Source organism: Mus pahari, chromosome 17 (assembly GCF_900095145.1).
Source record: "Mus pahari chromosome 17, PAHARI_EIJ_v1.1, whole genome shotgun sequence".
Lineage (NCBI taxonomy): Eukaryota > Metazoa > Chordata > Mammalia > Rodentia > Muridae > Mus > Mus pahari.
The window spans coordinates 17016713-17043759 of record NC_034606.1 but is presented as its reverse complement, the minus strand read 5'-3'; the positions used below and the strand labels follow the sequence as shown (position 1 = coordinate 17043759).

General features: G+C 37.3%; 1 protein-coding gene across 9 annotated transcripts in view; it reads left to right on the top strand.

Moving 5' to 3' along the window:
- Positions 1-27047, top strand: part of Trps1 (transcriptional repressor GATA binding 1) — a 241250-nt gene that overhangs the window by 19929 nt on the left and 194274 nt on the right. For 6 of the 9 annotated variants that reach the window (XM_021216717.2, XM_021216718.2, XM_029547810.1 and 3 more), the window contains exon 2: positions 23153-24081. In XM_021216717.2, the coding sequence (XP_021072376.1) occupies positions 23155-24081 (927 nt within the window). In that variant the 5' untranslated portion in view covers positions 23153-23154. Of the gene's footprint in view, positions 1-102; positions 124-13143; positions 13279-23152; positions 24082-27047 lie in introns of those variants that run through there. The other 3 variants (XM_029547813.1, XM_029547808.1, XM_029547812.1) reach the window with 2 other exon arrangements.

The following is a 27047-nucleotide window of genomic DNA, read 5'->3' as shown; positions in this document are numbered from 1 at the left end:
AGAGAGAGAGAGAGAGAGAGAGAGAGAGAGAGAGAGAGAGAGAGACTCTGACTGACTCAGAAGCATAAGTAACTGCCTCTCCTGGCTCCATTACAGTAAAAAGGCTGTGCTCAGCAAACCCTGGTAAGAGGAAGTTGTTGAATGACATGGGGAGGTGGCACCGGGCACCATCCTGTTAATCTTGCTTTGTGTTTCCTAATGTATTTGTACTCTCGGGGAACTACTGCTCAGAATGGGGTCTGCACCACCTTGTAGCTTGTGGATGCTACAAAGACATCAAAATGCAAGCTTGGTGTGGTTTAGACCTAAGCATTTCCTCAAACCAGTTACTAGCTTTATGCTCTATTCATCCATCCATCCATTCATTCATGTATCATTATTATTATTATTTTTAATTGTGTTTTTTTTTTTTTTTGAAGAGTTATAAAGACGCAGTGTGGTTCCGGGGATAGTATGATCAGAACTCAACACAAGAGTAAAATATTGTACCTTTCCCCGTTTTTAAAGGCGAAGTGGAAAAATGGGAGCCTCGGATTCGTAAGCCTCAGGGTCCATTTTCATTGCTGCACCAGGAGAAGCCGCTGCCGGGGCGGACCGGGAGGGGCTGGGGCTGCAGCGGCTCCGGGGCTCTAGAACCGGGTCAGGCCGGGGAGCCCCGGCGCTCGCGCGTGCAGGGCGGTGGGCGTGGAGCGCGGCGCTGGGGAGCCTGTGCGCAGCCTGCAAGGCCACCCGGTTCGGCGTTGGCCTCCCTGGCCGAGCCTTCTCCCAGTCTCCCTTGCCGCTTCCTCTCCTGCCGCCGACCTCCGGGATGACGGGGCGCTCGGATTTCCTCCGGCCGGCCCCAAGATGGGTTTATCAACAGTGACTCATCTTAAAACCGTGTTCTTCACCTGCGATCGCTGTGTAAACCGCAAGAGTTGCCACGGTGGAGAAGCGAAGTCCTAGTTTTTCATCAGTTAAAGCAATCTATGATTAGCCTTTGATGAGCGGCCTTGCTTTCCCAGGCTTTCTCATGGGGAACTTTATTTGGGGACACGAACACACAGAGTGGTAGTGAGCATTGTGTCTCAGGGTTCTCAGTCAGAAAGCTATGAATAAAATTGGCCCACAGTCATAGGCACCGAATCGCCATGTGCCTTATAATTAAGTAGCTTTATAAGCACATGAAACTGTTTAGTAGTGGCTGAGCCTTCTATACTTTTTGGTGTTCTGTGTCTTTATAATCTTTTAAAGTCTGAATTTGAAGACAGTTGCCGAATCCCTGTTAAAAGCTTACTTATCTTTACATTATCAACCTTATTTTAAAGTTATTTCTTGTTAAGGAAATGCTTCTTGCACCCTTCCTTTTAATTTCCTTTTCTAGAACTCCATATTATTAAGAGTGTATCGTGCAACAGTAGTTATTTTTAGTGTAACTGCCCTGAAGTTCTTCAGACAGGTATTTAGCAGAGATTGAAGGTTATTGATTCATATAATTTGTATCCAACTCCTTCCTTTGGCCTTGAAGATCTGTGAGTGCCTAACATTAGCCAAAGGAAATAATGGATATGTGCACCGGCGTGTGAGGTGGCCAGTTTAGCTTATAATGACCAGGGTTGTACACCAAGGCCTTCATTAATTTTAAAATTAAAAAAATAAAGAAAGCCAGGATATTTAGGTCTTTCTTTATAGCATGCAACAGGTTCACTTCCGGTATCGATCTCACTCTGAAGAGTTTTTGCGCTGACAGACGTGAGGTGACAGATTTCTCTGACTGTTTAACTGTGTAATCCAGAGCAGCTTCAGAGTCCATATATCGAGCAAGTGGCTCCCAGCTCCTCATCTTACCTCAGTCTCCAGATACTCAGATCATAAGGGTATACCAAAAAGCAGGGCAAACAGGATCAGTTCCCAATAGATTATGTTATACAAAGCACACAGTGGTCCCTTAAGCATGCATGCTGACTTAGTACAGCAAATCTTTTTAAGGAATTCATTTAAGGGAATGTAATAACCTTATGATAAAATGTCAACTGTATTGGTTACTAATAAGCAGTACCCTGGCCTCAAACACCCTAACTAAGTAATCTCCAGTTAAATAGTGGGCACAAAGCCAGACCCAGAAACACCCAGTCTACTATACAGGTAAGAAAGGACTTGAGCCTGCCATCTCAGGGAGGGGATCTGTTAAGGGAGCCAGGCTTAGTGTTAGGCACCTATTCATTATTCTCATGATTTCTGTGGTCATCTGTGCTCACCACAATATTCTTAACCTTTTGTCTCATTTTCCATTTTCTATAATTTGAGCACTTGACCTGTTTCAAGGCTTACTTGATATCTAGGTATGCAGAGTGCAAATTAAAACTATGGAAGACTGAGTGTCCCTGGTGCCTTTGGGAGGTTCCATGTCTAGAACAGGCTAACGCCCAGCCTTGCTTAGAATTCCAGCAATTGTGGGTTAGGGTTTATTTCTGTGGTGTGGCTGTGTTAGAGTAAAAGTCAGACTTAGAGTAAATCTTTAACTGCTCAAGTTTGTAATTTTCCCACCTGTGGACTTGACTAATAATACATAGGTTTTAGGGGAAGAACAATTTAGATAACTTATCTAAACAAGCCTGCTGAATGCTAAAGGGCTGTGTGAATATTTATTATGATAATAATAATTATAATGATCTGTTTCTAATCTTTTTAATTTCTGTATGTCATTAACTATGGAAATGCTCATTAGACTATTCAAAATGGTGCTTCTGAGACAGTGGTTCTCAAACTTCCCAATGCTATGACCCCTTAACAAATTTCTTCATGTCATATTGGCCCTTAACCTTAAAATTATTTTGTTGCTACTTCATAACTATAATGTTCCTACTGTTATGGATCATAATATATATAAATATCCCGAATATCTGTTATACAACCCCCAAAGAGGTTACAACCTACAGGTTGAGAACCGCTGTTCTAAAGCCCTATTTTAATTTAGAATTTAGAACATTTGTAGCATATACAGAGTGAAACAAATTCAGCCTTGTAGGAAAGCATGGCCTCATAATATTTCCAGAGAGTCCCATGGCATCATTTTCTCCAAGTATCACTCACGCCTTAGGTTTATTCATTTATGTTTCGGTCTCTTTTCAAGGCTATCCTGAACTGTACAGAAGTTTGAAAGAATAATTTGGGGGGTGTTTTTATGTTTTTGGATGATCTCTGAAATTATTCTGGTTTTCTTTGGGGTAGGGGTAGTTAGTTCTTCCGCTATTACACAAGTTCTTTAAAAGGTCACATGACTTTCTGATAGCCAAGCTTTTCCTATCATGGCTTAGTTTCTGTGGTGATTGCATGACACTTCTTCCTCTTCCCCACCATCTTACACAGTTCCTCTTCATCATTAATCATTGTCTTGCTAGTCAGTAGGTGTGGTAGTGCTGTCAGAATACAACCAGTGTGCTTCTGAAGGCTGGTGGCTTAGCTGTAATGCCTCGTGGTTCGCCCAGGATATTTTAGAATTGACTTTCTCTTCCTACGTGAAGTAAATGTGATGTGGTCATAGCATTTTGTTAATAAAATGACTTGTTAATACTGAAGCCTCCAACGTTTCTTAAGGAAAACAATAAAGAGAAGTTATTTGATTTGGTAGTCATAGTAGCATGTACACATTGGGGTGACTATGAAGTACTGTCTACTAAAAACCAGTGTGAGCATGAGAGCTATTAAAAAAAAAAAAAACAAAAAACAGACTAGATGCACAGATACTTCTTAGTGGTGACACAAGAAACACCACTGATGTTTTCTGAGACTTTCTGGAGGAAGCTACAGCAAACCAGTGGAACTGTTATTTAATTTGGTAGCAGAAATGTTCCTAGCCCAGAGTGCTAATTCTGAGGGTTTGCTGGCAAGTGCTGCTATTAAGACTGTGTGTGTATCATAAAGTGGACAGGTCCCTTATGTAGGGGCTTGGAAAAGTTGCTGATTAAATGGCTAGCCTTCTCTTTTCACTATGAAAGTTTTGTGAATAAATATCTAGAAACAATTTGAGAACTTGCAAAACACCACTTTTTTTTTTTTTTTTTTGGTCTTTCGAGACAGGGTTTCTCTGTATAGCCCTGATTGTCCTGTAACTCACTTTGTAGACCAGGCTGGCCTCGAACTCAGAAATCCGTCTGCCTCTGCCTCCTGTGTGCTGGGATTAAAGGTGTGCGCCACCATGTCTGGCTAAAACACCACTTTCAAAGGGTCTGAAAACTGCTGTTTAGACTCTATCCCTTATTTACATTTTTTTTTTGTTGTTGTTGTTGTTCAGAAATGAATGAGCCGGAAAATTCCTACATCTATTTTATTTTTATTTACTGTACAGTGCTTGTGTATATGGATGGTGTATGGGTTTGATAATATCAATATCTGCGCATCGGACACAAGACCTACTCATACAGACTTTTTATTAGAGACAGTACCAGGAGCTTTTCATCTCTGCGTTACAGTTGTTTTCCAATACTTATCTTCTGTAACTGGAATTCATTTCTATATGCTGGTAATTTGATAAACTGTTTTGAAATGCATTTGTTGAGCTCAGTGTAATTCCATGTGCCTGTAATGAAAGGCATGTGACCCTCTAGATTAGAAGAAAGGTCTGTGGTTGGCTCACACAGAGGCCTTGCTGCTCCTTTTGGGCAGTCTTTAACCTGGCACCCTCCAATGTGTTTGCTAAGATAGAGTTTTCCAAAATTGAAATAATGTCACATTTGAAAAGATGCCAAGAAACAATGTGGCACTTTCTAAATTTTGTGAAGCTAAAATTCCTAGTTATGAAAAAGAGTACATGTCACAGATGAGTAGTTAGTAATGACTTCAGCGTAGCAGGAAAAGAGCAATTCCCATATGCTGATTCTAGTCTCATAATAAAGAATGTTATAGAAAGATGGCAGAGTATTTAACAAGCTGCGAGTTAATGCGACAGTGTCAGTGGATCCAGTTCCAGAAGGATAATCACTTTACCATATTTCTTCAAAAATATTTGAAGTTATATTACAAAACAGAAAACTTGCTAGGAGTGAATGCAGGCTGCACTGCACTGTATCTCCCAACCCAGACTGTCAGACAGTTGAACGGAGTTTCTTTAAACAGTGCCATTGTCCAAGATGCTTGTGCGATCCCACATGCTTGGATAAATTTGTGGTTCTCTTTGTCAGACTCAGTGGGCAAAGTTATAAATGTATAAATGTCAGGACCCGAATGTGAGTGGCCAAAGTCCCTGGGAAGCTGGATGTGGTAGTGCACGCATCTGCACCCCTTGCACTTCTGCAAAATATGGGAGATGGAGACAAGAGAATCCTCAGATGCTCATGGGCTAGCTAACTTGCTATGCACAGCCTTGGACAAGAGATCCTATTCCAATAAAGTAGATGCTAAGGACCTATATCAGATATTGTCCTCTGACCTCCACATGACCCATGGCTTATGTGTGTACACAATATAAACTGGTGCATGCACAAAGATAAATATAAAAAAGAAGAGAAATTTTTGACCAAAGCCACATTGCTTTTGTTTAGTATGTGTACATTCCATTGTGTCCATGAGCACCCTGTATGTGTGTTTCCTCAAGAAGAACCCATTATTCCAAAGTTGTTATTATTTTTTGAGAGACTTGAAAGCAGTGTCGTGTGTGTGTGTGTGTATGTGTGTGTGTGTGTGTGTGTGTATGTGTGTGTGTGTGAGAGAGAGAGAGAGACAGGCATTGTTGTCTTGCATGTGAAGGTGTCCCTTCATGATATTTACAATAGATATTCACAAGCTAACACATTCCTCCTATTTGCCCATGTCTTTGGGCTCTCCCTGAAGGGACTTAAAAGAATTCACTTGTGATGGCCACAGAGGGATAACCTCTACTAAAAGTAACATGATTTGGGAATGATCTCATTTGAAAATAAACTTCCCCTGTTGTTTAGCAATTGGAGATTTATGTATTCGTGTAAAGTAAAAAGTTTAGATGGACCTCTGGCTCCTCGGTCTGAAGTCTGCTATGGTTCCACCTGTATAGATCTTGACTGGGAGAGGCCTCCAGTCCATATGGTAAGTGCTGAGTTTCATGGACCACATCATCTTAGGAGAATCATCATTGAGATTTTGACCATGTTCTAAGTGAGCTCCCAAGGGAACTGGTCAGATGTGAGCTCATTTTGGAAGGTCCACATTTACCTTTCAGTTTACTTTAGGGTACTACAAAATGTCGCCAGTGTAAGAACATAAGTCTGAACCGACTCTGCTTAGTCAGAGCTACAATGTCCCATTAGAGTTCTACAGAAGACTCCAGCAGGTAGAAGTTAAGCACATGATTCATGCTGAGGCTGTAGTTTCAACAAGTTTTTTTATCAATTCCAGTAATTTTGATAATTTCCACCAACAAATGTTTATTACATGGCTTTTCATTGGCCCATAGGTCCTGAGAATATAATCTGAAAGGCAATCATTCAGGTAGGAATTCATAATAATGATACAAAATTTAGTGACAGCCATATTTCTGATTTAACTAAATATTTTGACTACATGCAAAAATCTCAAAGATTTGGTATCATTAATTGCTCAAACACTTGTATCAGAAATTTGAAGCTTTATTGTGAGCCCAGAACATTTCATGTAGGTTTTTCTCCTCTTATTTCACTTGTGATTAGAATTGAATTCCTTTTGGAATCTACATATTCCCTTCACATTTTACCTTTCCCTCTACAGTATGTATGCCATGCCATTGTAGTTTATTATTGCTACTTTTATTTACTATTATCGTGTTTTTAGAAACTCTTAGGTAGGTTTGTGTTTCCAGGGTGTCAACCCTACTGGAATGCAAACTTCTACCTTAGTTGCCTTTAGAACCACAGCCAATTTTTTAATGGTTGCCAAGGCAACCATTTGTTTTAAATGCTGACCCTTTCTTGGGATATGTTTATAGTGGGCAGTTACCCGGTTTTTCACATCTGTACCTCTGCACACCCTCACTGTCTCCTCCCAGTACTCTGTATAATTCCACATGAAGATAATGTTTTCTCAAAGTGTCTCTAATACTACCCTCCACATTAAGTTGTTTTCCTGCGGTTGAAGAAATAGATCTGATAATAATTATAGCAAACAGTTAGTGTCCAGTGTTTGCATTCTGAGAGATTTATTGTTTGTGTTGCTCCTTTTGCTCCTGTCATGTCTTGTGCTGAACTGTTGTTTAGGTGTTTACTGTGAGCGTTTCTTCTCTGACAAAGCTAGCCAGCTCTCTTAGAAAGACAAGCCTTTGTCTTAGAATTTAAGTGTATTATGGATGGTATAAATGTATAGTTTATGCTTGAATTTGAGGTGTAAAGTCTTTTTTCCCATGAGTACAGCGTAGATAAGATATTTGATGCTGCTCTTTCAATCCTCTCCCTCCTCCTCTCTATTATCTACTCTCTCCTTCCTTCTATGTCATTTTTTTTCTTCTTTTTGAACTGTGATACCTCTTAGCTCATGACATAGAACAACAACAACAACAACAACAACAACAACAACAAAAAGATTCCCTGAAAATTAAATGAGTTATTTTGTTCTTCAGGACAAGAATATTAAACTTTAGAAATGATCAATTCAAAACAGTCACATACAAACATACGTATTTATAAATTGTTATTTTTCACTTCACATTCTTGCCATGATAATTATGTAGGCATTGTATTTGTAATCAAGGAAATAAATACTCCATATGACATGTTCACATACCAATTTGTGAATACGAATGATAATGGGAGTATATGTGATAGATTAATTGTCAATAATACTTTTCAGGGAAATAGGATTTTTCTACAGATATTGTTTTCATTCTTTGTTTCATGGAGTTTTAACCCAACTCACCACAAGTTCTCAGTTCTTTAAAAAGCATATTGATCTATTTTTGGATGTGGGCTTTCTGACCTTCTCTCTCTGAATCCCCAAGTCCCATCTTTGCCTTGGACCACCACTGTTGTCTTTCACCTGACAGGCACTATATCTTAGGAAGTCCTTCTTGGTAGACCAGACATGGATCTGTTACCCTATTTCCTGGTTTTCTTCTCTTTCTAGCCTATAAGCTCAGTGAGAGATTTTTGATGTCTTCTTTGTATATCATGCTCAACACACGTGACACATGGTTGGCCCTTAGAAAGCCATATTATCTGAATCCATGTGATGTTAATTTGGCAGTGATCTCGATCCCCAGTTATCAACGCATCTGATCGGTTTTGGAATATTTACACATAGGAGTGAAAACTGAGTAGAGACCATGCCAAGGAATACTTTTGACCTTGGTTTCTAAAAAAAAAAAAAAAAAAAAAAAAATCCAGATATTACAGTTAAATCATTTACATTTATTAGCAAACGTTCACAATCTTGGACACTTTGACATGTTGAACTATTTTAGTATTTAGTCACTGAGGCAAAGATTAAAACAGTATTCCCTCAAGTAGCGCTTCTAGTCGTCGAAGACATTCCCAGGTAGCGCTTGTTTCAACTTGTCAGCACCTTCTAACATATTTGTTGTTTCCTTCCATTTGTGTGCGAGGCTATGGGGTTTGCCTGTCTGGTCCAGCTGTTCTTTCAGCTCATGTGGTCCACAGGGATGGGATGAGATTGTTTAGCTGACTCTAATCTTTGACTATTTCTTTTTTCCTTAAGGAGTGCAAAATTATGTTTGAAAAGTTGAAGTCAATTCTCCATGAAAAATCTGATTGCATTGTATATTATATAGTATTCACAAACGAAGTAGTTTCAAGAATACTTTCAAGTATGCTTTTTTTTTTTTTTTGTCAGATACTACTGCACTTCAGAAACCATTTAATTGAAAATAGAAGCCAAAGTCTGTAGAAAATATTAACTAAGTGGGAGCTTGAAACTAATTGAATTTTACCTATTAACTTTTTTTTCCATGCAAAATGAACAGCCACTCTGAGCGTTTAGTAGAGGGAAGAAATACCTTGATTTTCCTGTTTTGCACAAATTTGTGGAAAGTCTGCTAGGTAAAGTTAGCATCTGACACATTTCTTCTCAACCACAGTCTTTATTCCATCTCATAGAGAAGCACATAATTTAGATGGCGAATTCACAGAGGAAAACCCCCAAGACTTGAATTGGCGGTTTGTCACAGATCAGTCCGGGCTTCTAAGATAAACAGGTGGCAGTAACCTCTTTTCAGTTGAGTTTTCTCATCTGTAAAGTGAGGTTAATGGATAACTTGTACAGTTTTGCTGAGGGGTAAGTGGGAAAATTCTGTGAGCAAATGAATAAATAATTAGGACATAGTACGTGTTTAATAAATGGTTCTCATCCACTTTAACTTAACTTGCCTCCGCGATATAATTGTACATATAATTGCGTATTTGTATAATTGCATGTTATACCATCATGATTTACATTTAATAACTACAGATGTGTCTTCCCTTGACTCCTTCTAGCATCCTTGTTAACAGTCCTGGATGAAAAAGTTTTCTCTCTTCTCCCTGTTTCAGGCTCTCTTATTATCTTTCCCTCTGATGTTCTTCTGTTGTTCTCTGGTCTTATTTTTAGTTACCCATTTTCCTCAAAACCCTTTTTTTTTTTAATTGAAATTTCTCAGTTTGTTCCTTCACTCAGCCGCTTTCCTGCTTTGGTACACGGAAGCTCCTTGTCTGAGCATGGGCATGAGGCACTAATGGTAATTCTATTCAGTTAGGTCTCGTAGGTGGAGCATCAGACTATAGCCGCTGAAAGATTCCATCTCAGCATAGCTGCCCATGCTTTCTGCAGAGCAATTGGTGTTTTTTTCTGGCAGGAAAATAACATGAGCTCTAATCACATAACCCAAAAAGCACAAGTATGCTAAGAATTATGACACAGTGCATCCACCTGTACCTGTCAAGAAACCAAGTCTCTGCAGCTTAAGCTCCCATGCCCCATCTTCACCCTGATTTCTTCCCCTAAAAATCAATGCCTCTCTTGACCGCTAACAGTGTTGTTTGACTTTGTTTGACTTTGTTACCCTACCACTAGTAATGCACAGAGTTTATGAGTATTGCATGCTTTGACTGGTTCCGAGCAGCTTGTGTTTGTAATTCATTGTATGTAGTTTCTTCATATATTTTTTTTTCAATATAACATCGTATAATGGAACCACATACTTCACTGTGTTTTCTTTTATTATTCATTGTATGGATGTGTGTGCCTGCGTATGGTATGTGTTTGCGTGTCTTTGAAACTAAACATGGTTTTGTGTCTTTCCAGATGTTCTAAGTTTCTAGGAGTCTGATCTAAACATTTGATGTTTTCCTGTATTATTTTATGCCCCACGAATTGTATTTTTTAAGTTCTCTTTTTACATATATTGTCTTTGTGTGTGTGTTCTTGTTTGGATCTCTGAGGGCAGATGTGTGTTTAAATACATGTACAGGTCTGTGCACTTGCAGATGGGGGAACAAAGCTAGACATCAGATGTCGTCCTCAGTTCCTACACACTCTATTAATAAGTAAGTGTCTCCAGCTGAATCTGGAACTCACTGATTTGGCTACTGAACATCAAGATATTGTTTCACAGACATCTCTTGAGTGCTGGAGTGCAGGTGGGTTGCCTTGCCTGCCAGTTTTCATGTCTGTGCTGGGGATTCAAACTCTGTTCCTCAAACTTGCATGGCAGACACGTCATCAACACTGAGCAGTTTTCCCAGTTTGTGACTCACAATTTTAAAAGGAAGTTAAGGTATATGTATTTCTCACTATTTGTGCATTTACTGCCTTGTGCATGCGGATCTTGGGCCATGATAGTTGGTTCTTTATCTGATATAAGTAAAGACAAAATGCTTTGAATCTGTATGTCTTGATTAGAATGTATTACATTGATGAGACAGCTTTAGAGCTCTCTTTACTTTATTCTTCAGGGTTCATTTAAGACTTAGGGCTTCCTTGAAAAGGTAGATCATATGCAGAAATACTTAAATGTTTTAATGTCTACCCATCTAGTAGCAATATATTTGAGTATGCACCTAACCTAAACTTTGTCTCTGTGAGGGACATATACTAGAAGTAACAGGAAGTTTTAAAAACACCCCAAATGTTCTTTTTCCTATCTCTCCAGTCATCACTGTTGTAGTTACTGGACATTGACAGTTGTGGAAACATGTCCCAGTTTTAGACGTGTCCAACCTGCAGGAGGGTGGAAGACAATGGGTGACATACTTATAAATATAAAAGAATATATGTATCAATAATCTGAGTAATATATCGCACATATGAATGGAGATATGATGACATTTTTAATTAGTAGTAATGTTAATATTGATATTTTCTGCTCTAGAAAATTCAGTCTAGCAGAGAACCATAATTGCATCACCATTTAAAGTATGGAAAGTGCTGTTGAAGGCCATCTGTATGAAATGCCATGCGAACAAGTGCAGAGAAACAGTTTCTTTTGTGACTACACTAGAAGACTTGGTAGAAGTCCACTCATCTCCTAAACTTTAATAGTCTGGATCCCTTAGTGCTAGTTGCTGTGAGGCAATTCCAAAGGCTGGAGTAACTTAGTGGCTTCTGTTTATTCATTGTCCTGAGGTAGGGAGCCAAGAAAATATGCTTGATAGCTGCTTTTGTAGAATGTTTCTCTTGTAAATACCTGGAAGGGACAATGCTTTTATATCTACAAATATCTTGACATGTACATTGCATGTAAAAATATGTCTACAAATAAGTGTTGCTCAAGAAAAAAATATCAAAGGCTTATGAAAAAAATAGTTTTAAACTAGTACTTTAATAGAGGTTTAGTGCACTAATAGCCAGGTATGTAAGGAAGTGCTCAGCTTATGTGTAAGGAAGGGCTTAAACTGTATTGCTTCATCTGTAAAATGCAACTACAATTATTATTTTACCCAAGACAACCAATCAAAATTAAAATCAGGTGAGATGACGTACTTTTGCTCCAGTTCCTGGCTCAGTGTAGCGATAGCATGGCACACTTAGTCACTAACTACACATTTTCTCTCAGTTTCTATGGACACTCAGAATCAGAGGCCAGAAGGGAATCTAGTCCTGAATTTTGTTCTCTTTCCTCAGTTAGATTTTGGAGAAAGTGTGAAACACCTGAATCTAGAATTATGTAAGTGTTTTTCCCTTTCCTCTGTTATGACAGCTGTCCATATGTAGATGGAAGGAGAAAGAAATGATTAATTAGGGTATAGGTGGAGAAAGTCTTTGCTAACTGTGCATGTGTGTGGGTGGGGGGAGGGTGGTATGTAGATAGAAGTGTAAGTTTACATCGAACTTGAAATAGAAGATTGATTACATTAGCTATAAGAAATATTTCATGAGTGAGCTCATTTCTGCCCGAGCTAATTCTGTCCTTTCACCCATATGCAACACATTGCTTTTTTTTTTTTTATGTGAATATGTAAAGTGGGAACTGTTGGGGCCCCAAAGAATCTATATGCATGGCCATTCTTTCAAATTTAGCTCTCAGTGGGACTTTAATCCCAATTCAATCTTTGTATTTAAGATTACTTTAAAGATTCTGTTCCTTGTTTCAGTTAATTCAGTATCTTTGTAATCTCTGTCTCTCTCTCTCTGTCTCTCTCTGTCTCTCTCTCTTTCTCTTTCTCTCTCTACCCTTCTTGGACCCTTTCTTCTCTCTCCTTTATTCTTTTTCCTCTCTTAACTATTCTATTCTACCCCTCTCACCTCTCCCCACATCTCCTCTCTGTTTGAATTCTTACAGGATATACTATTAAGTCAGAGCAGTTTAGTTCGTGATTCCATAAGGATTCTTTAGGCAATACAAGCTTAGGATAGGGAGTCTCCTTGAAGACACTTGCTTTATGTTATTGTCTATCACTCAGAATCATCAGTCAGATTAATAGTAACTCATGCATACTTTCACTAGAGGCTGGTTTTCCTACCATGGGTGCTGGCATTGCTATTTTGTTCTTTATTATTAGTCCAGTTAAGATGGAAACAGGGTAGGATTAATAACCACGGAGGGTTCTGGAGACTATTATATTTTTTTCAAGTATTTGATTACTACAGAATGTAAATACACTTTGTTGCAACAAAGTCTTCCCCTAATACCTTACCCATTCCATATTTTCTTAATATGGCATATTAAGAAAATTTTAATTTCTTAAATATTTTCTTACTTTTAATAGAATGAAATTTAAATTATTTGTACAGGAATGAGACAGTAGCTCATCAGAAAGTTGAGCTGGTAGAAGCCCTTGCCATAGAAGCCTGAGAGTCTCAGAACCCACACTAGAGACAAGAATTGGCTCCTAATTGTTACCTATTGACGTCTACAAATGCAGTGTGGTGAGTGAATGTGTAATTGTGTGTATGTGTTTATGAAAATGCTTATGCATACATACTCCATATATACACATGATGATAGTAAAATTGGTAAAAAGAATGAGACAAATTTAGGATGAGTGTTTTAAACTGCTCGTTGTCATGGTTTAGCTTTAAAAACTGTAACAGCACACAAATGTTAGAGTTGCTACGTGTGAGAATTAGTACTGAGCTCAGGGTTACCATTGAGCTTATACATCCTACATAATTAAGAGTATATGATTTCAAAATCTGTGATCTGTGATCTAATTGTACATTGATACTTTATCTTCTCCTTTTCTCCACTCAATGTCTGTAATCCTTTCCTATTACTGATTCTTCTACATGTTGATTCTATCATATCGTATTATATTTTGTTTTGAAATTCCCTTAATACTGGAAACTGTACTAAAACACAACAACAAACCTCTTCAGAATCATAAACAAATTGAAAATATCAATTTGTTCCCTGCCAAGTTAAAGAAATTACACTATGTATGTTTAAATGTCTTGGTTATGATTTTCCTTGAGCCATGCTGTCTGGAATCAGCACCTTTTCTGTGTTCAACAAAACTTTAGTGGGGTAAGTGGGATTCTGTGACACAAAGCCAAATGAGATTGGGAAATTCAGTCCAAATGGAATAGATTCCATCTTCTCTTCTGTCTAAGACCTTTTCGAGCTGTAATTGCTAATGTACATCGTGGATATCTGGGAGGGGTGCAGAGTATACAGTTTCAACTCAGCTTAATTTGATCAAGGACTTGTCTTTCATTTCTCTTTTAGAAGTCAGTATCATGAGAAGAACATAAGAGAAGTTTTTGGGTTTTGTGTCATCTCTGTTTAAACAGGCACTCTCTGAAAATCCCAGACAAAGCTTAGCTGAATATGGGTTGAACAGTGGCAGAATATTCTCATAATATTTTCAAAATTGATTTTTTTTTCCAAAAATGATTCATGTAGTGGAAACTTTCTAGGCATAGAACTTCAATTCTGCACTGACTTTATATGCAGTTTTAGAAATCATGCGGAGAACTTTTTCTAGATGACAGAGAATTGTGTTTTGTTACAAAGTTTGTTACACTATGTTATGTTGCTTTTACAAACAGACTTATTTTTGAATGACTGATTTATTTCATTTTCTATGTATACATGTTAGGTTGTATAGTTGAGGACTAAAAGTCACAAAAAGGACATCAAATACCCAAGGACTGAAATTACAGATAGCTGTGAGCTGTCAGGTTGGTACTGGGAACCAAACATAGATCCTCTGCAAGAGCAGGGTGTGCTCCACACCTCTCCAATCCTGCTGAGGATCCACCTAGAGGTGTTTGAAAATGGTCATTTTCATTCAAAGTATCATTGCACTTAAAATGAGAAAAAGAAATCCTCCTCCTTCTCTCCCAATCCTCCTGCTGTTTCTTCAGAAGAAAAGTGGGGCTGGGTAATATTTGAACTTCCCACTATAGTAGCAAAATACTCCGAGAAGACTAAAATAGAGGAAGGACTTTTTTCACACATACTGTCAGAGGTTTTTAGTCTGTGATCACTTGGCCTCAGAGCACATGGAGAAGCAAAGCTGCCCACTTTGTGCCAGACAAAACAGAGAAACAAATAGGATAGGCAACTTGGAAAGGCACATTCCTTAATATGCGAGACCTCATTGACTTTCCTCTTACCGTGAGGCTACGACTCTTGTTATTGCTACCATTCAGTTATAGCTCAATTATAGATCTTCATGAATCGATTACATGGACACCAGATAGGGTGATATGTAAAACAAAACAAATATTGTGTCATTGGCATGCGTTTATTTCACTACATGAAAGTCTGCTGCAAGTACTATAAATTGGCTGAGATAAATCTGGCAAAGTATACACTGATAGGTTTTAGGAAACATGGAATGAAAAAAAACTTTCCATTCTGTTGTGTGGATGTATTATCAAATGTTGATGATGGTTGCGCCTTTAACTGTTGGCCACCTCTGTGGTTCTGTCGTTAGGCTCTTTGTCCTTAGATGGATGCAGGCCTTTTAAACTACTTCCTATTGTACGGCAAGGATGAGCTCAGTGGTTTCTGAGTTACTTCTCAGTTTCATGAGGAAGAACTATTGCACATGATGGCACACGCTTACTTCCCTTCGTCTTGGAGGGAGAAACGTTTTCTGTCTCTCCTTTATGCATACAGTACCCAGGCACACAGTATACTGGTGGCATCGATTCTCAGTGTATTTTAAACCTTATGTTCAGCTTGGTGCTCTTTTAAAACAACAAAAAATAAATAAGTAAGTAAATACCACGATGACAAAATTCTTGCCTTGGGCTTCATAGTGCATTGAAAACTGAGCATTTTCAGTGAAGTGTGCTGTCTCCATGGTATGGATCTATCAGAGTCACCATACTGCACATTCGTATTCTGCGTGTGTGTGCATCACTTCACTTTATCAAGTGGATTAGCACTCCTTGGCACTGATTTCTTAAAGGAGACAGCTGTTTATAGCCAGTTATATTAGTGGATTGAATTAATGATTGAAATGTCCTTTGTTTAATGACAGACTGGAAATATAGTAACTGCAATACATAAAAATTAACCACTTTTAATAAACAAAGATAATTTTCAGCAACTGCTAGAAAGTAAGGCAAATATTCACACAAAGACAGACTCTGGCTATTTTTGATATCAGTGGAAATCCAGGTTTCATACAATGCAGTGTTAATTCAGTCCAGAGCTGTCTTGTTAAATAGGTTCATTAATATGTTGCCATAAGCTATTCTTTTTGAACTTGACACTATGATTGGTGCTTTGCCCAAGGACCAGCTGATATGTTATAAGTTTAGTCAAGAAGAAGAGGACAAAGTAAAACTTGCTCACATGCAAATTAGTGGGCCAGGGTAATTTGTGGCTCAGTCAGATTAGTTGGTTTAAATCAACAGTTTTCACTGTAGACATTTTTGTTTTCTTTGAAAAAAATAACGAAAACCACATGAGTGTGTATCTGAATGTATGTTTGTGTCTCTGTGTCTATGTGTACTGCTGAATTTCACTCCTATTTGTTATGAAGCGAGAGACTTATTCCTTTCTGATTCTGATACTCCAAGATACATATTTGTTCTTTAGTTATTCTACTTAGTGAAAAAAATGCATGTTTTAATGTTTTCAGATATGTTTTAAAGTCAGGTTTCTCCCATAAAGCCTTTAGAGACAAAACATAACTGTTTCAAAATTTTCTTCTAAAAACAAAATAGTCAATGTTAATTTTTAGTATGCATGCATGAAGACTCATTTTTACAAACACTGCATTTTTACTAACTTACCTCATGATACCTTTTAACATAGACTAATGGCTTTGCAATAACATATTTAAATTATAGGGAACACAGTATGATGAAATGATTGCCTAATAGGTATGTTTGATCAAGTCTCAAAGTTATTGAATGAAGTTTGCATTTTATCTCAGAGTGGCTTACCTTAGTTCTAATGTCTGGATGATTATTTATAGACTTTGTGTTTGGAAATATGTAAGTACAAGTAATCATTTTATATTACTTTCGTCTGAAGTAATAAGAGATTTATTTTATGGGAGATGTGTGAAGGTGATGGCATCTAAATCTCAAAAGGATTTAAAATGTCCAAAAAAATCTTTTAAATATTTAGGAATGATAAAGATTCAAAGCCCAGATTAAGTACAAATGAATAGTAAAGGACTGAATTTAACATAGAGCTTATGGAGTTGGAGGCTTTTTCACCCATTTAACAAAAATATGATCTACTGTTCAAGTTTTGCTCTAGAATCAGAAGGAATAGAAAACATTTAAGTTCCTTCAGTGATGGTTTGTGAATTGGATAAACAGTGTTTCTTGCATTTTATAGTTCACTTAAGCAGTCTGATTTTGATCTGTATATGTGGAGTAGACAGGATACAAGTGGTTCCCCATCCCCCCAAACCAATGAGCAGATACATATGTTCCTTAAAGAAGAAACTTCCCGTGTTCATATGGAAGCTATCTAGCTTGCTATAGGTCCAAGACTTGACCTCCCTTTTATTTTGCTATCATTTGCTTAATTCTTTAGATTCTTTGTGGTAAACTTTTGATCAAAAGAAACTTTTTATTCTTTATCTTCTTTTATTTTTTCATAAAAGCTACAAGAAACGTGTAATTAATAACTTTGTTCTTTATGTTAGTGATATGAGCAAGTATGGTATAAACATCTTATTAAAGATTAGAGCATGATGACTTCTTTTTTGTGTCTACTTTGATTTCAAGCACTTGAAAGTTTTATTATCTGGAAAAATAGAACAAGTCATCTGGTGTTATATATTATGAAAATCAGAACAGCTACTTGTTGTACAACTCATACTCAATGGGATTCCAGGCAGAGGTCAGATTACACAATCTGGACCACGAATATTTGCAACATAGTTGGGAATATAGTTTGCATACATACACATACACATACACATACACATACACATACACATACACATACACATACACATACACATAACATACACATACACATACACACACACACATACACATACACATACACATGGTTATTCATGCATAAAATGACATTTAGAAAGTTACTGAAAAAGAATATTTTTTTAAATTATCATTTCACTTGATTTTCACATTGTTATTCTCTTGGAAATTAAAGCTAAAGAGAATGAGCAAATCATGATTGTTGTGTTTGGTTAACAGCTGATGCTGAACGGTGAAGGATGTCAATCATTGAGTGAGGGACATCAGTGCCCATGCATGTGTTACCCCCCATCCCCCATGTATGTGTGTGTGTGTGTGTGTTTGTGTGTGTGTATGTGTGTGTGTGTGTGTGTATATGTGTGTATGTGTGTGTGTGTTTATCTTAAACTAAGAGGGGGATATCTTAAACTAGGAGGGGGTTAAACTTACTGGTGCTGTAAATTACATCCAAAACTTGTTCCCATTCTTCCTCATTTTTATTCTTTTGTTTAAGGCCAAGGTAGTATAGAGAACATACGCAGTACATTCTGTACTTTCAAAGTTTCATATTCTATGGAAACTAATCCTCGCTTTCACCACAGTGAATGTGAATTCAATTTCTTTCAAGTTTCTGTAAAAATTTATTGCTCTGGTCAGGCAGTTTGATTATCGATTGCGTGGATAGTTGGACTAAGAACATTTCATAAGTGTTCGAGTGCATATATTTGTGAACATGTATGTGAGCATGTAAATAGAATTGTGTATGTGTGTTTAAATGTGTATACAGATATGTGGCCTTGTGTATGTGTGTTTGAATGTGTATACAGATATGTGGCTAAGTCACTATGGGTGAATTTCATTGTCCAGATAACAGAAGACTTAAGTCTCCTGTTTCTGTGAAGGAGCCACCTGGAGAAAAAGATTCATGTCTTAACATGGACAATTCTTTCATATATTAAAATTTTTAATCAGTGAAATAAAGAGCATTGTGTCTAATGTTAATCACTCCCACTGTACAAACTTCAGTGATACTATAACACAACGCCTTATTCAGATACATTTTAAATAATTGTGAACTCGAAGAATGTTTTTAAGTTTATTGACCTGATTTAGAATTCAGTGAAATTAGTTGAGGGTAGGACTTAGCATTTTTGTGACAGGTATATTTTATATCTTTTAGAACATAATGGGTGTACTGTTTAACTATCTTGGCAGTCAGGTTAGATGGTCTAATTAAGACAGATTGTGTGTGTGTTGAATGTTGTGTAGGTATGCACAAAGCTCCCCATTCTGTCAGAAGGTAATAGTTCTGCTTCCCTCAATTATGTTGAAGTCTTAAGTGATCAGTTTAGGTTCCCTCTGTCCATTTTCTCTTTTAACCTCATTATATAAAAATCTACTATAGTGGATTTACTTTAACAAGCATTTTGAATTTATTTGTTCTTTTAGTTTGAAAATGGAATATAGCTATGGAGTAGAATGACACATAATTGATGATTTACCTTCATTCATGTGATTGTCTATTCCAATGATTTCTAAATTTCATCTAGAAAAAACATTGCTGGTGTGAACAAATATAGATCCCCTCTTTACCCAGCATTGGTTAAATAATGACAGTTTTTAAGGTTGAGGGAGTTTTATGGATTGAATAATCTCACCAAGTTTGCAATCTTTTGGAAAAAAATATTCTTGTTCCATAATATTTTATATCACACTCTTTCCCTGGCTGTATTATTAAAACCAAGAAAGGACAGGATTTTTTCGCATGTCTGCCTGGGCTTTTATCAGATTTTTTTTTTTTTTTTTTGAGCAGCCCAGAGTGCTAGCATGCCACTGTATTGTAGGTGTGACCCATGCAAGCATGTGTCTTTATTTAGGAATAGAAATCGTTCTCTGTGTTGTTTGTTTTACAGATGTACAGATCAACTCCGAAAGCATCTTCAGTGTTCTCTAAGTGTCTTCTAAGACAATAGCTTCCTGATAGTTGACAAAAAGAATCAATACTTGTAGAAGGCATTCTAAAGCCACCCACATGCTTTGTGAAGTCAGTGCTGGGTACGATTTTCCAAGGATGTGATTTTTTTTTTTCAAGCGAAAATGTTCACTGGAAAAGTTCTTGGCACACAGTGAAACATCGTGCAATCTGTTATTTGTCTTGGAGATAATAACTGGCGGGTGGCTATAGTCTTGTGCTATCTAACTTATGACTTGAGAGGGGAGTTTCTTCCACTCAGAAGTATTGCAAATGTGCTTATATTTACATAATATGTCACTCTGAAAAATTATGATGATATAATTCCAGTAAAAAAAAGGTTTTTTCTATAGCTACTTCAAAGTATACTCAAATAAATTAACCACATTTTTAAAAAAAAAAAAAAAAAAAAACAGCTACTAAAAAGAACATGCCTCTACCCCCCACAGCACAATATAAAACCCAAATGACCTCTCTGATTCCTCTTTGAAGTTTTAGCAGTTTAACATTCTTTGCGATATATATTAGTAAGGACTCTGTTGAACATAAGACATCAGTGAGTCATACGCTTTCTGAAGGCCTGTTCTTGGGTGGAAGAAGGAACTAAATTTTGAGCAGATAATTTAATTAAATTCTCTCTTTTTTTTTTCAATTCTTAATGATGTTGGTGGAGTAATTTTTAACCTTTTACCCACTACATTTTTCATGATAGTAAAATCATGAAAAGTGAAAAATATATATGATAAAGTATAAATCAGCAGAGATCTAAAATGCTTCTTTCTTCTAAAAAAATGTCCTTTTTTTCCCCCAATATGAATGTATTTAGATCAATTCACTTTTAAGAATTTTATCTTAGTTTTCTTTTCATTTTCCCAATCACGTTGACATTAATATATGGGCATAAACCATTTGCTCTTCATTTTGATAGACAGGTAACCTTCATAAACCAGATTATGATTTCTACAGATATTCTGTCTTTTCATACAGAATTTTTATAGCTTTGGGCAACCTCATTCACATTATTTCAGTTAGAATAATTCACATTATTCATTGTTAGAATGTAGGTAAGCTAAGGAGAAAAGTTGCCACACAAATGTTAGGGTTGTTAACCACTTGACCAAAGAAGGACCAAACTGTAGTGGATAAGGATGAGATAATGGGAAATGTACAAAAAAAAAAAAAAAAAAATCAGAATTCTGTAAGGAGAGGCAAGAGGTGTGTCCCAAAACAGTATCATTTTATGTGTAGGAACTCTTGACACTATGAACGAGAGCATCCTGTCCTCTAGGTCAATTTTAAATATAAGTACATAAATATATACACACTCATATAAAGGTATAAATACTTAACTTGAGCTTATAAATTTGTAAACATACCTAAGTGCATGCACATGTGCGTGTGCGCACACACATGTCATTGTATTCCATGGGTTACTCCAGAACTTCTGGGCTCAGCTGATCCTCTTTCAGCATCCCGAATTGCTAAGACTACAAGCACATGCCACTATATTTGGTTTGCAATAACATGGGTTTTGTTTACATTTATGGTTTAAATAATAACTAATGTTTTAGGTTCTTACTTTTTTTCCTTAAAGTTTTCCCCTTCGATGGTTAGCTTTAAAATTGCCTTGTAATCTTTCACATGCACTCCCAAGGCTACCAGAGCCTCATCTGACAGACCAATACAGGCACCCTTAGATGCTGTCAGCGAAAGCAACATTGAAATTCAAACATTGCAAATACATAGTTAACCTGTGTCCCAAATTACAAAGCAGGTCCCTAGTTTCTTTCATTTGAGACTCTCATGGACTGACCAGTTAAGGTGAATATTCCTCCTCCTTTGCAATGTTGCTCCCCTGACTAACCCTTTGTCTTGAATCTTCACTCTTTTAACTTCGTTTTGTTACTGCATGGGGAAGCTTATGTGGATCTATGATGAATGATGATTATTGGTGCGTAAGGAGAACATTGTAGTTTTTAAAGTGCTGTCGAACTGTCTTCAACAATAGTTACTGAAGTGAAATATCACCTCATCAAGGACTGTTTACTCGTTAGTACATTATCATGTTCAGTGATTCATATCACAGTAACTTAGAGTGGCTAGAGCTGTTCAGAAGCAAAGGCCCGCCCACGCCTTTCAAGCTAGTGGAGTTGTGCAGCCCAGGGAGGAGTAACAGAGAAAAACACCTAAGCCATGATGCTAATTTGAATTTTTCCAGCACATAAGTTTTGTTATAACTTACTTTACTTAACTGGTCCTCCCAGCAAAGTCTGTTAATAACAAAGAAAGCTTGCTTTATTAGAAATTAGCACATAGAAATTTCAGAGAGACATTTTGAGTGATGACTTAGGCAACACTTGAGTTTTTCAGACTAAAGCTTAAAGAACAAAGACCATAGAGCCCCATTCTGAACTGGCCTTTGTTAATATGCTCTTTCATTTGTAGGATACTATTTATTTCTCAATATTATTCTAGTCCTGGTCACTAATATCACTTGGGTCTGTGCTTAAATTTTAGCTACTGATGTTACTAAAGGCCTAAGGCAGGGTCAGTAGCACTGGCATGGGAAGAAAATCACCAGAAATTGCTAAGATCTTGTCATTTCAGCCTCAGAATGACAGTGGCCTGTATCAACTTCCATATTGTGCTCTAGGCGAGACCACACGGGCTTAGTGGATTTCCACAGAGTCCTGGTGAAACCTCACCTGTCACTGTAACACATGTCAGGCCCTACTTTCAACTTCCAGGGTGGTATCCTTAGGTTTTAAAGAACTTCTTGGTAGTGCATATAAGAAATGTTCATTATCCTCTTTCCTGGTGGGGAGTTGATAGTTTTCACTCAGTTCACGATATAGCTGTCTGTTCCTTTTTTTTTTTTTTACATGAATCTATTTCTTTGAAACTATATTCCTCTCAGTGTAACAATCTAAAAATGCAACTTAGTAATAATATGTACATACTATTTCTTGGGAACAAACATTCAATATATGTTTTATAAAGTTAAACATGTACATCTCTGTTCTGTAAACAGCATACCTGCATATATACAATATAGATTTGATAACATGTGTAGATATGTGTATACTTATCATTGACCATAATTGAAAGTAAGGAAAATTAGTCAAAAATAATATGGGTGGCAATGATAAACATGGCTATGAGTTTTTTAATATTCATAGCCTACCTTAAGAGAATATATCAGCCAGCTTTTGCGTTAAACCATTTCAAATATCAATGATTTGCTTTTGTCTGATTGCTACCTTTTGTTTTCCTATTTAAAGCAATCTCAATCCCCTGCCCCCAGAGGAACTATTTTATTGTGCACCTTGGAAGACCTTGAATAGGCTGTAAAATATCCTAGATTGGGTTACCTGTGCATAATCTTCCAATAACCATGTACCTTCATTTTTCCCTATGTGTTCACAGATATGGTCCGGAAAAAGAACCCCCCTCTGAGAAACGTTGCTAGTGAAGGCGAGGGTCAAACCCTGGAGCCAACAGCTACAGAGAGCAAGGTATCTGGGAAGAACAAAGACTTGTCTGCAGATCAGATGTCAGAAAATACAGATCAGAGTGATGTTGCAGAGTTGAACTCGAAGGAGGAACACAGCACGCATGGCCAAGAGCCGTCTTCCAGCAGTAAGAAGGACTTGCAAATCTCAGGCCTGAGTGAGAAGGCTGGCTTCAATTATGAAAGCCCCAGCAAGGGAGGGAACCTTGCCTCCTTCCCACATGATGAGGTAACAGACAGAAATATGTTGGCTTTCTCATCTCCAGCTGCTGGGGGAGTCTGTGAGCCCTTGAAGTCTCCTCAAAGAGCAGAGGCAGATGACCCTCAAGATATGGCCTGCACCCCATCAGGGGATTCATTGGAGACAAAGGAAGAGCATAAAATGTCACCAAAGGCCACTGAGGAAACAGGGCCAGTGCAGAGCGGTCAAGCCAATTGTCAAGGTTTGAGTCCAGTTTCCGTGGCCTCAAAAAACCCACAAGTGCCTTCAGATGGGGGTGTTAGACTGAGTAAACCCAAAGGTGACTTACTGGTGAATGACAACCCAGACCCGGCACCTCTCTCTCCAGAGCTTCAGGACTTTAAATGCAATATCTGTGGATACGGTTACTATGGCAACGACCCCACAGATCTGATTAAGCACTTCCGAAAGTATCACCTAGGACTGCATAACCGCACCAGGCAGGATGCTGAGCTGGACAGCAAAATCTTGGCCCTTCATAACATGGTGCAGTTCAGCCATTCCAAAGACTTCCAGAAGGCCAACCGGTCTGTGCTTTCTGGCGTGCTGCAGGATCTCAGCTCTTCACGGCCCGCTTTACTAAACGGAACCTACGATGTACAGGTTTGTGTGTTCTCTTGTGATTGCCAGGAGGAAGAAAAAAAAAAATAAGTGATTCGTGATGAAATATGAATACATATTTTCATGTTCATTGTCACCTCCCAAGGCCAGACACATAGTTTTTAGGCCCTATAGAAAAGATGGGTGTATCTCATTGCTAGTCCACTCTAATGTGTATTCAGAGTTCCATTTCCCACTGGAGAGGGGAGTACAAAATTTCCATTAGATTTGGAAAAGTCTGTTCGTGGAATGAGCTAAGATTCCCATTTCTTGATCTACTTCATGATCGTTAGATATTTTCGGCCCTCCAGCGATGGCAGCGATCCCTGACTGCTCATGATGATAACTCATTGCCTTGATCCTAGTTTCTGACGATTAGGTTTCTCCTATATTCTTTCTCCTGGGTCAATCAGTTTTGTAATTTAAATTAGTATTTGATTTTATCCTTAGTCTAATTAGAGTTGAGTAATATCAACAGTGACGGAGACATACATACTCCTGAAATATTGAAATCATCACAAATGAAAATTGAAAGTAACATTTTGCATTGACTAAAAATTTCAATGAGACTATAAGTAGTAAGGAGCCCTGAATGACTTTTATGCAAGCCAATAAAGCATCCCTTTGTCCATTTAAGGAAAATGGTAATAATTTCTGAAATGTTTACACTTTTGTTGAAACCCATATGCTGTTTTCATCTATTTTTCTGCCCAGTTGAAAGCAGAAATGACGTGAAAAAATACTAAAGTATAATAATTTAATTTGAATGAAACATTGGAGTACATATAAAAAATTCAATATTTAATTTTGGTTTTCATGATTTTTATCATAGTTGAAGCTCATGACCAGTCTGTAAAGAATATTGTTTTGTTACATCATATAAATTGTTATTGTATTATAAGGAGAGGGAGATCACAAAGTATGTGATAGCTAATACTATTTATGAATTATTAGAAATGCCATAGAACAAATGAGTTCCCATAGCACTTATTTAGTCCAGGAAGTCCCTTGGCAGTCACTTTTGTCACCTTCCTACCTCATTCTTACAATTTTTCTACTGAACAGCATCAGTTAAGAAAGTTAGGTTACAAAGGATAGGAGTAAAAGATTTTTGCAATATTTGTAAAAAGGATCAGGATGGAAAATTCTGAGTCCCCTCAGCGTCAGAGTGGGCATCAGCATTTGAGAGGGGCTATGGACAAAACTTAATAAGCCAGTTTCATCTTTAAAATTTCCATCTTCTCTGAATTTCTACAAATAGAGTTATCTCTGTGGAGCAGCGAATTAAGGCGACATAGTTATTATGCATAAAAGCTGCATGCTTTTGAACTCCTGTCTTATTAAGGATCATTTCGCTGTCTTATGTCAGATACACTCTGCTGTCAAGCTCTGATTTGGAAAGCAAATACGAGTTTTAGATAAAAGGGTTGGAAGTGCATAAAGTCAGTATGCGAAACGGTGTTTTATAATTAGCAAGTAATATGATGTTAATACCTGGATTTCCGGCAGTTTCAGTTTGTTCACTCTGGGGACGACTTCTGAGGGAAGCTGATCCCGGCTGTCAGGAAGGCTCTAAAAAGATTACTAAGGCCTAGGGTTTGGAAGAATTCAGATTTTTTAAACACACTTCCATTTCCCCCAAATAGTTATTTGTTAGGTTCTTAGTTATTTATAGTAAAGTTTATGTTTGGGTGGAACACTTTTCCTGGGCAGTGATTTTAGAAATGAAACAGATGTGTGAGCTATCTGAATTTGGAAATAAAACAGCTGATCATCAACTGTACTGTGCACTAAATCCCTACTATGCATGCAGCAAAGAAAAGTGATAGGTAACCGCAGGCAGGAAGGTGATCTTGTTAGAATTGGTTCATTTTCTTCTTCAGTTGAAGAAAATACTGCAGCATGTAGCATAAAAACAACCCATGGGGAAAGTGGGTAATTCTTTCAAGGAAGTGGATAGGTTTAGGGCCAAATCTACAGGAAGTTAATTTCATTTTTTTTTTTTTTTTTTTTTTTTTTTGTGAAGAGAACACCAAGAACACTATTGACCAATGATGATTTTGAACTTATGCTGCATACATACCTAATACTGATACACAAACATGTCTGAGTAACTTACTAGTGTCCATGTTGAACTACAAATAAACAGATACTCTTTCTACATATACTCAACACCAAAGGCATGGTTAAAATTGCTTTTTTGCCCTCACAGATTTATGCTGTAGAAATGTTCTTTGACTAGTTCTTTCTTTGGCTAAAACTATGAGATAAAATACTGACTACAGAATTTCTTTAATTCAGAGTTCTATAAAAAATATGTATATCCATCTATCTATCCATCCATCCATCCATCTATCTATCCATCCATCTATCATCTATCCAGGCATACATGTATACAGGCATACATGTATATACTGTTTTTTGTGGATTAATGGCTTGTATATATATATACCGATAATATTATTTTAGATGCCAGTATTATGAACAATTTCAGGAATCCTTTACTGAACTACATTAGTTAAGGCAATTGCAGAAATGGATGAACCATTCGTTAATTTTTTCAATTAAACTGTTTTTAGGGAGCATTCAGAGCAGTCAGGTAATGATAGATTTATTACATGTTAGACCAAGAAAAAGGAGCAGAAGAAAGACCTCAGAGGACTCTGTTCCTTTGATCTATAGTTTGGTTTGACATGGATGGCTCTTTAAATTAATTGAACCAGTTTACTGCAAATATAAGATAACTAGTTTGGAAGTTGGAGTTATTTAAAAAGCTTCTTGGATTTTCATATATACATTATCAACATTTGAAAGTTCAATAGCACAGGTAATATATGACACAAATAACATCCATGTAAATGATATCCCCAACAACTCGTCCTGTAGATAAAGAACCAAGGCTAGGTGAAGACAAATCACCGTAGAACCACCATTGTCTTGTTTTGTACTGAGGAATTCACAAGGTTCTC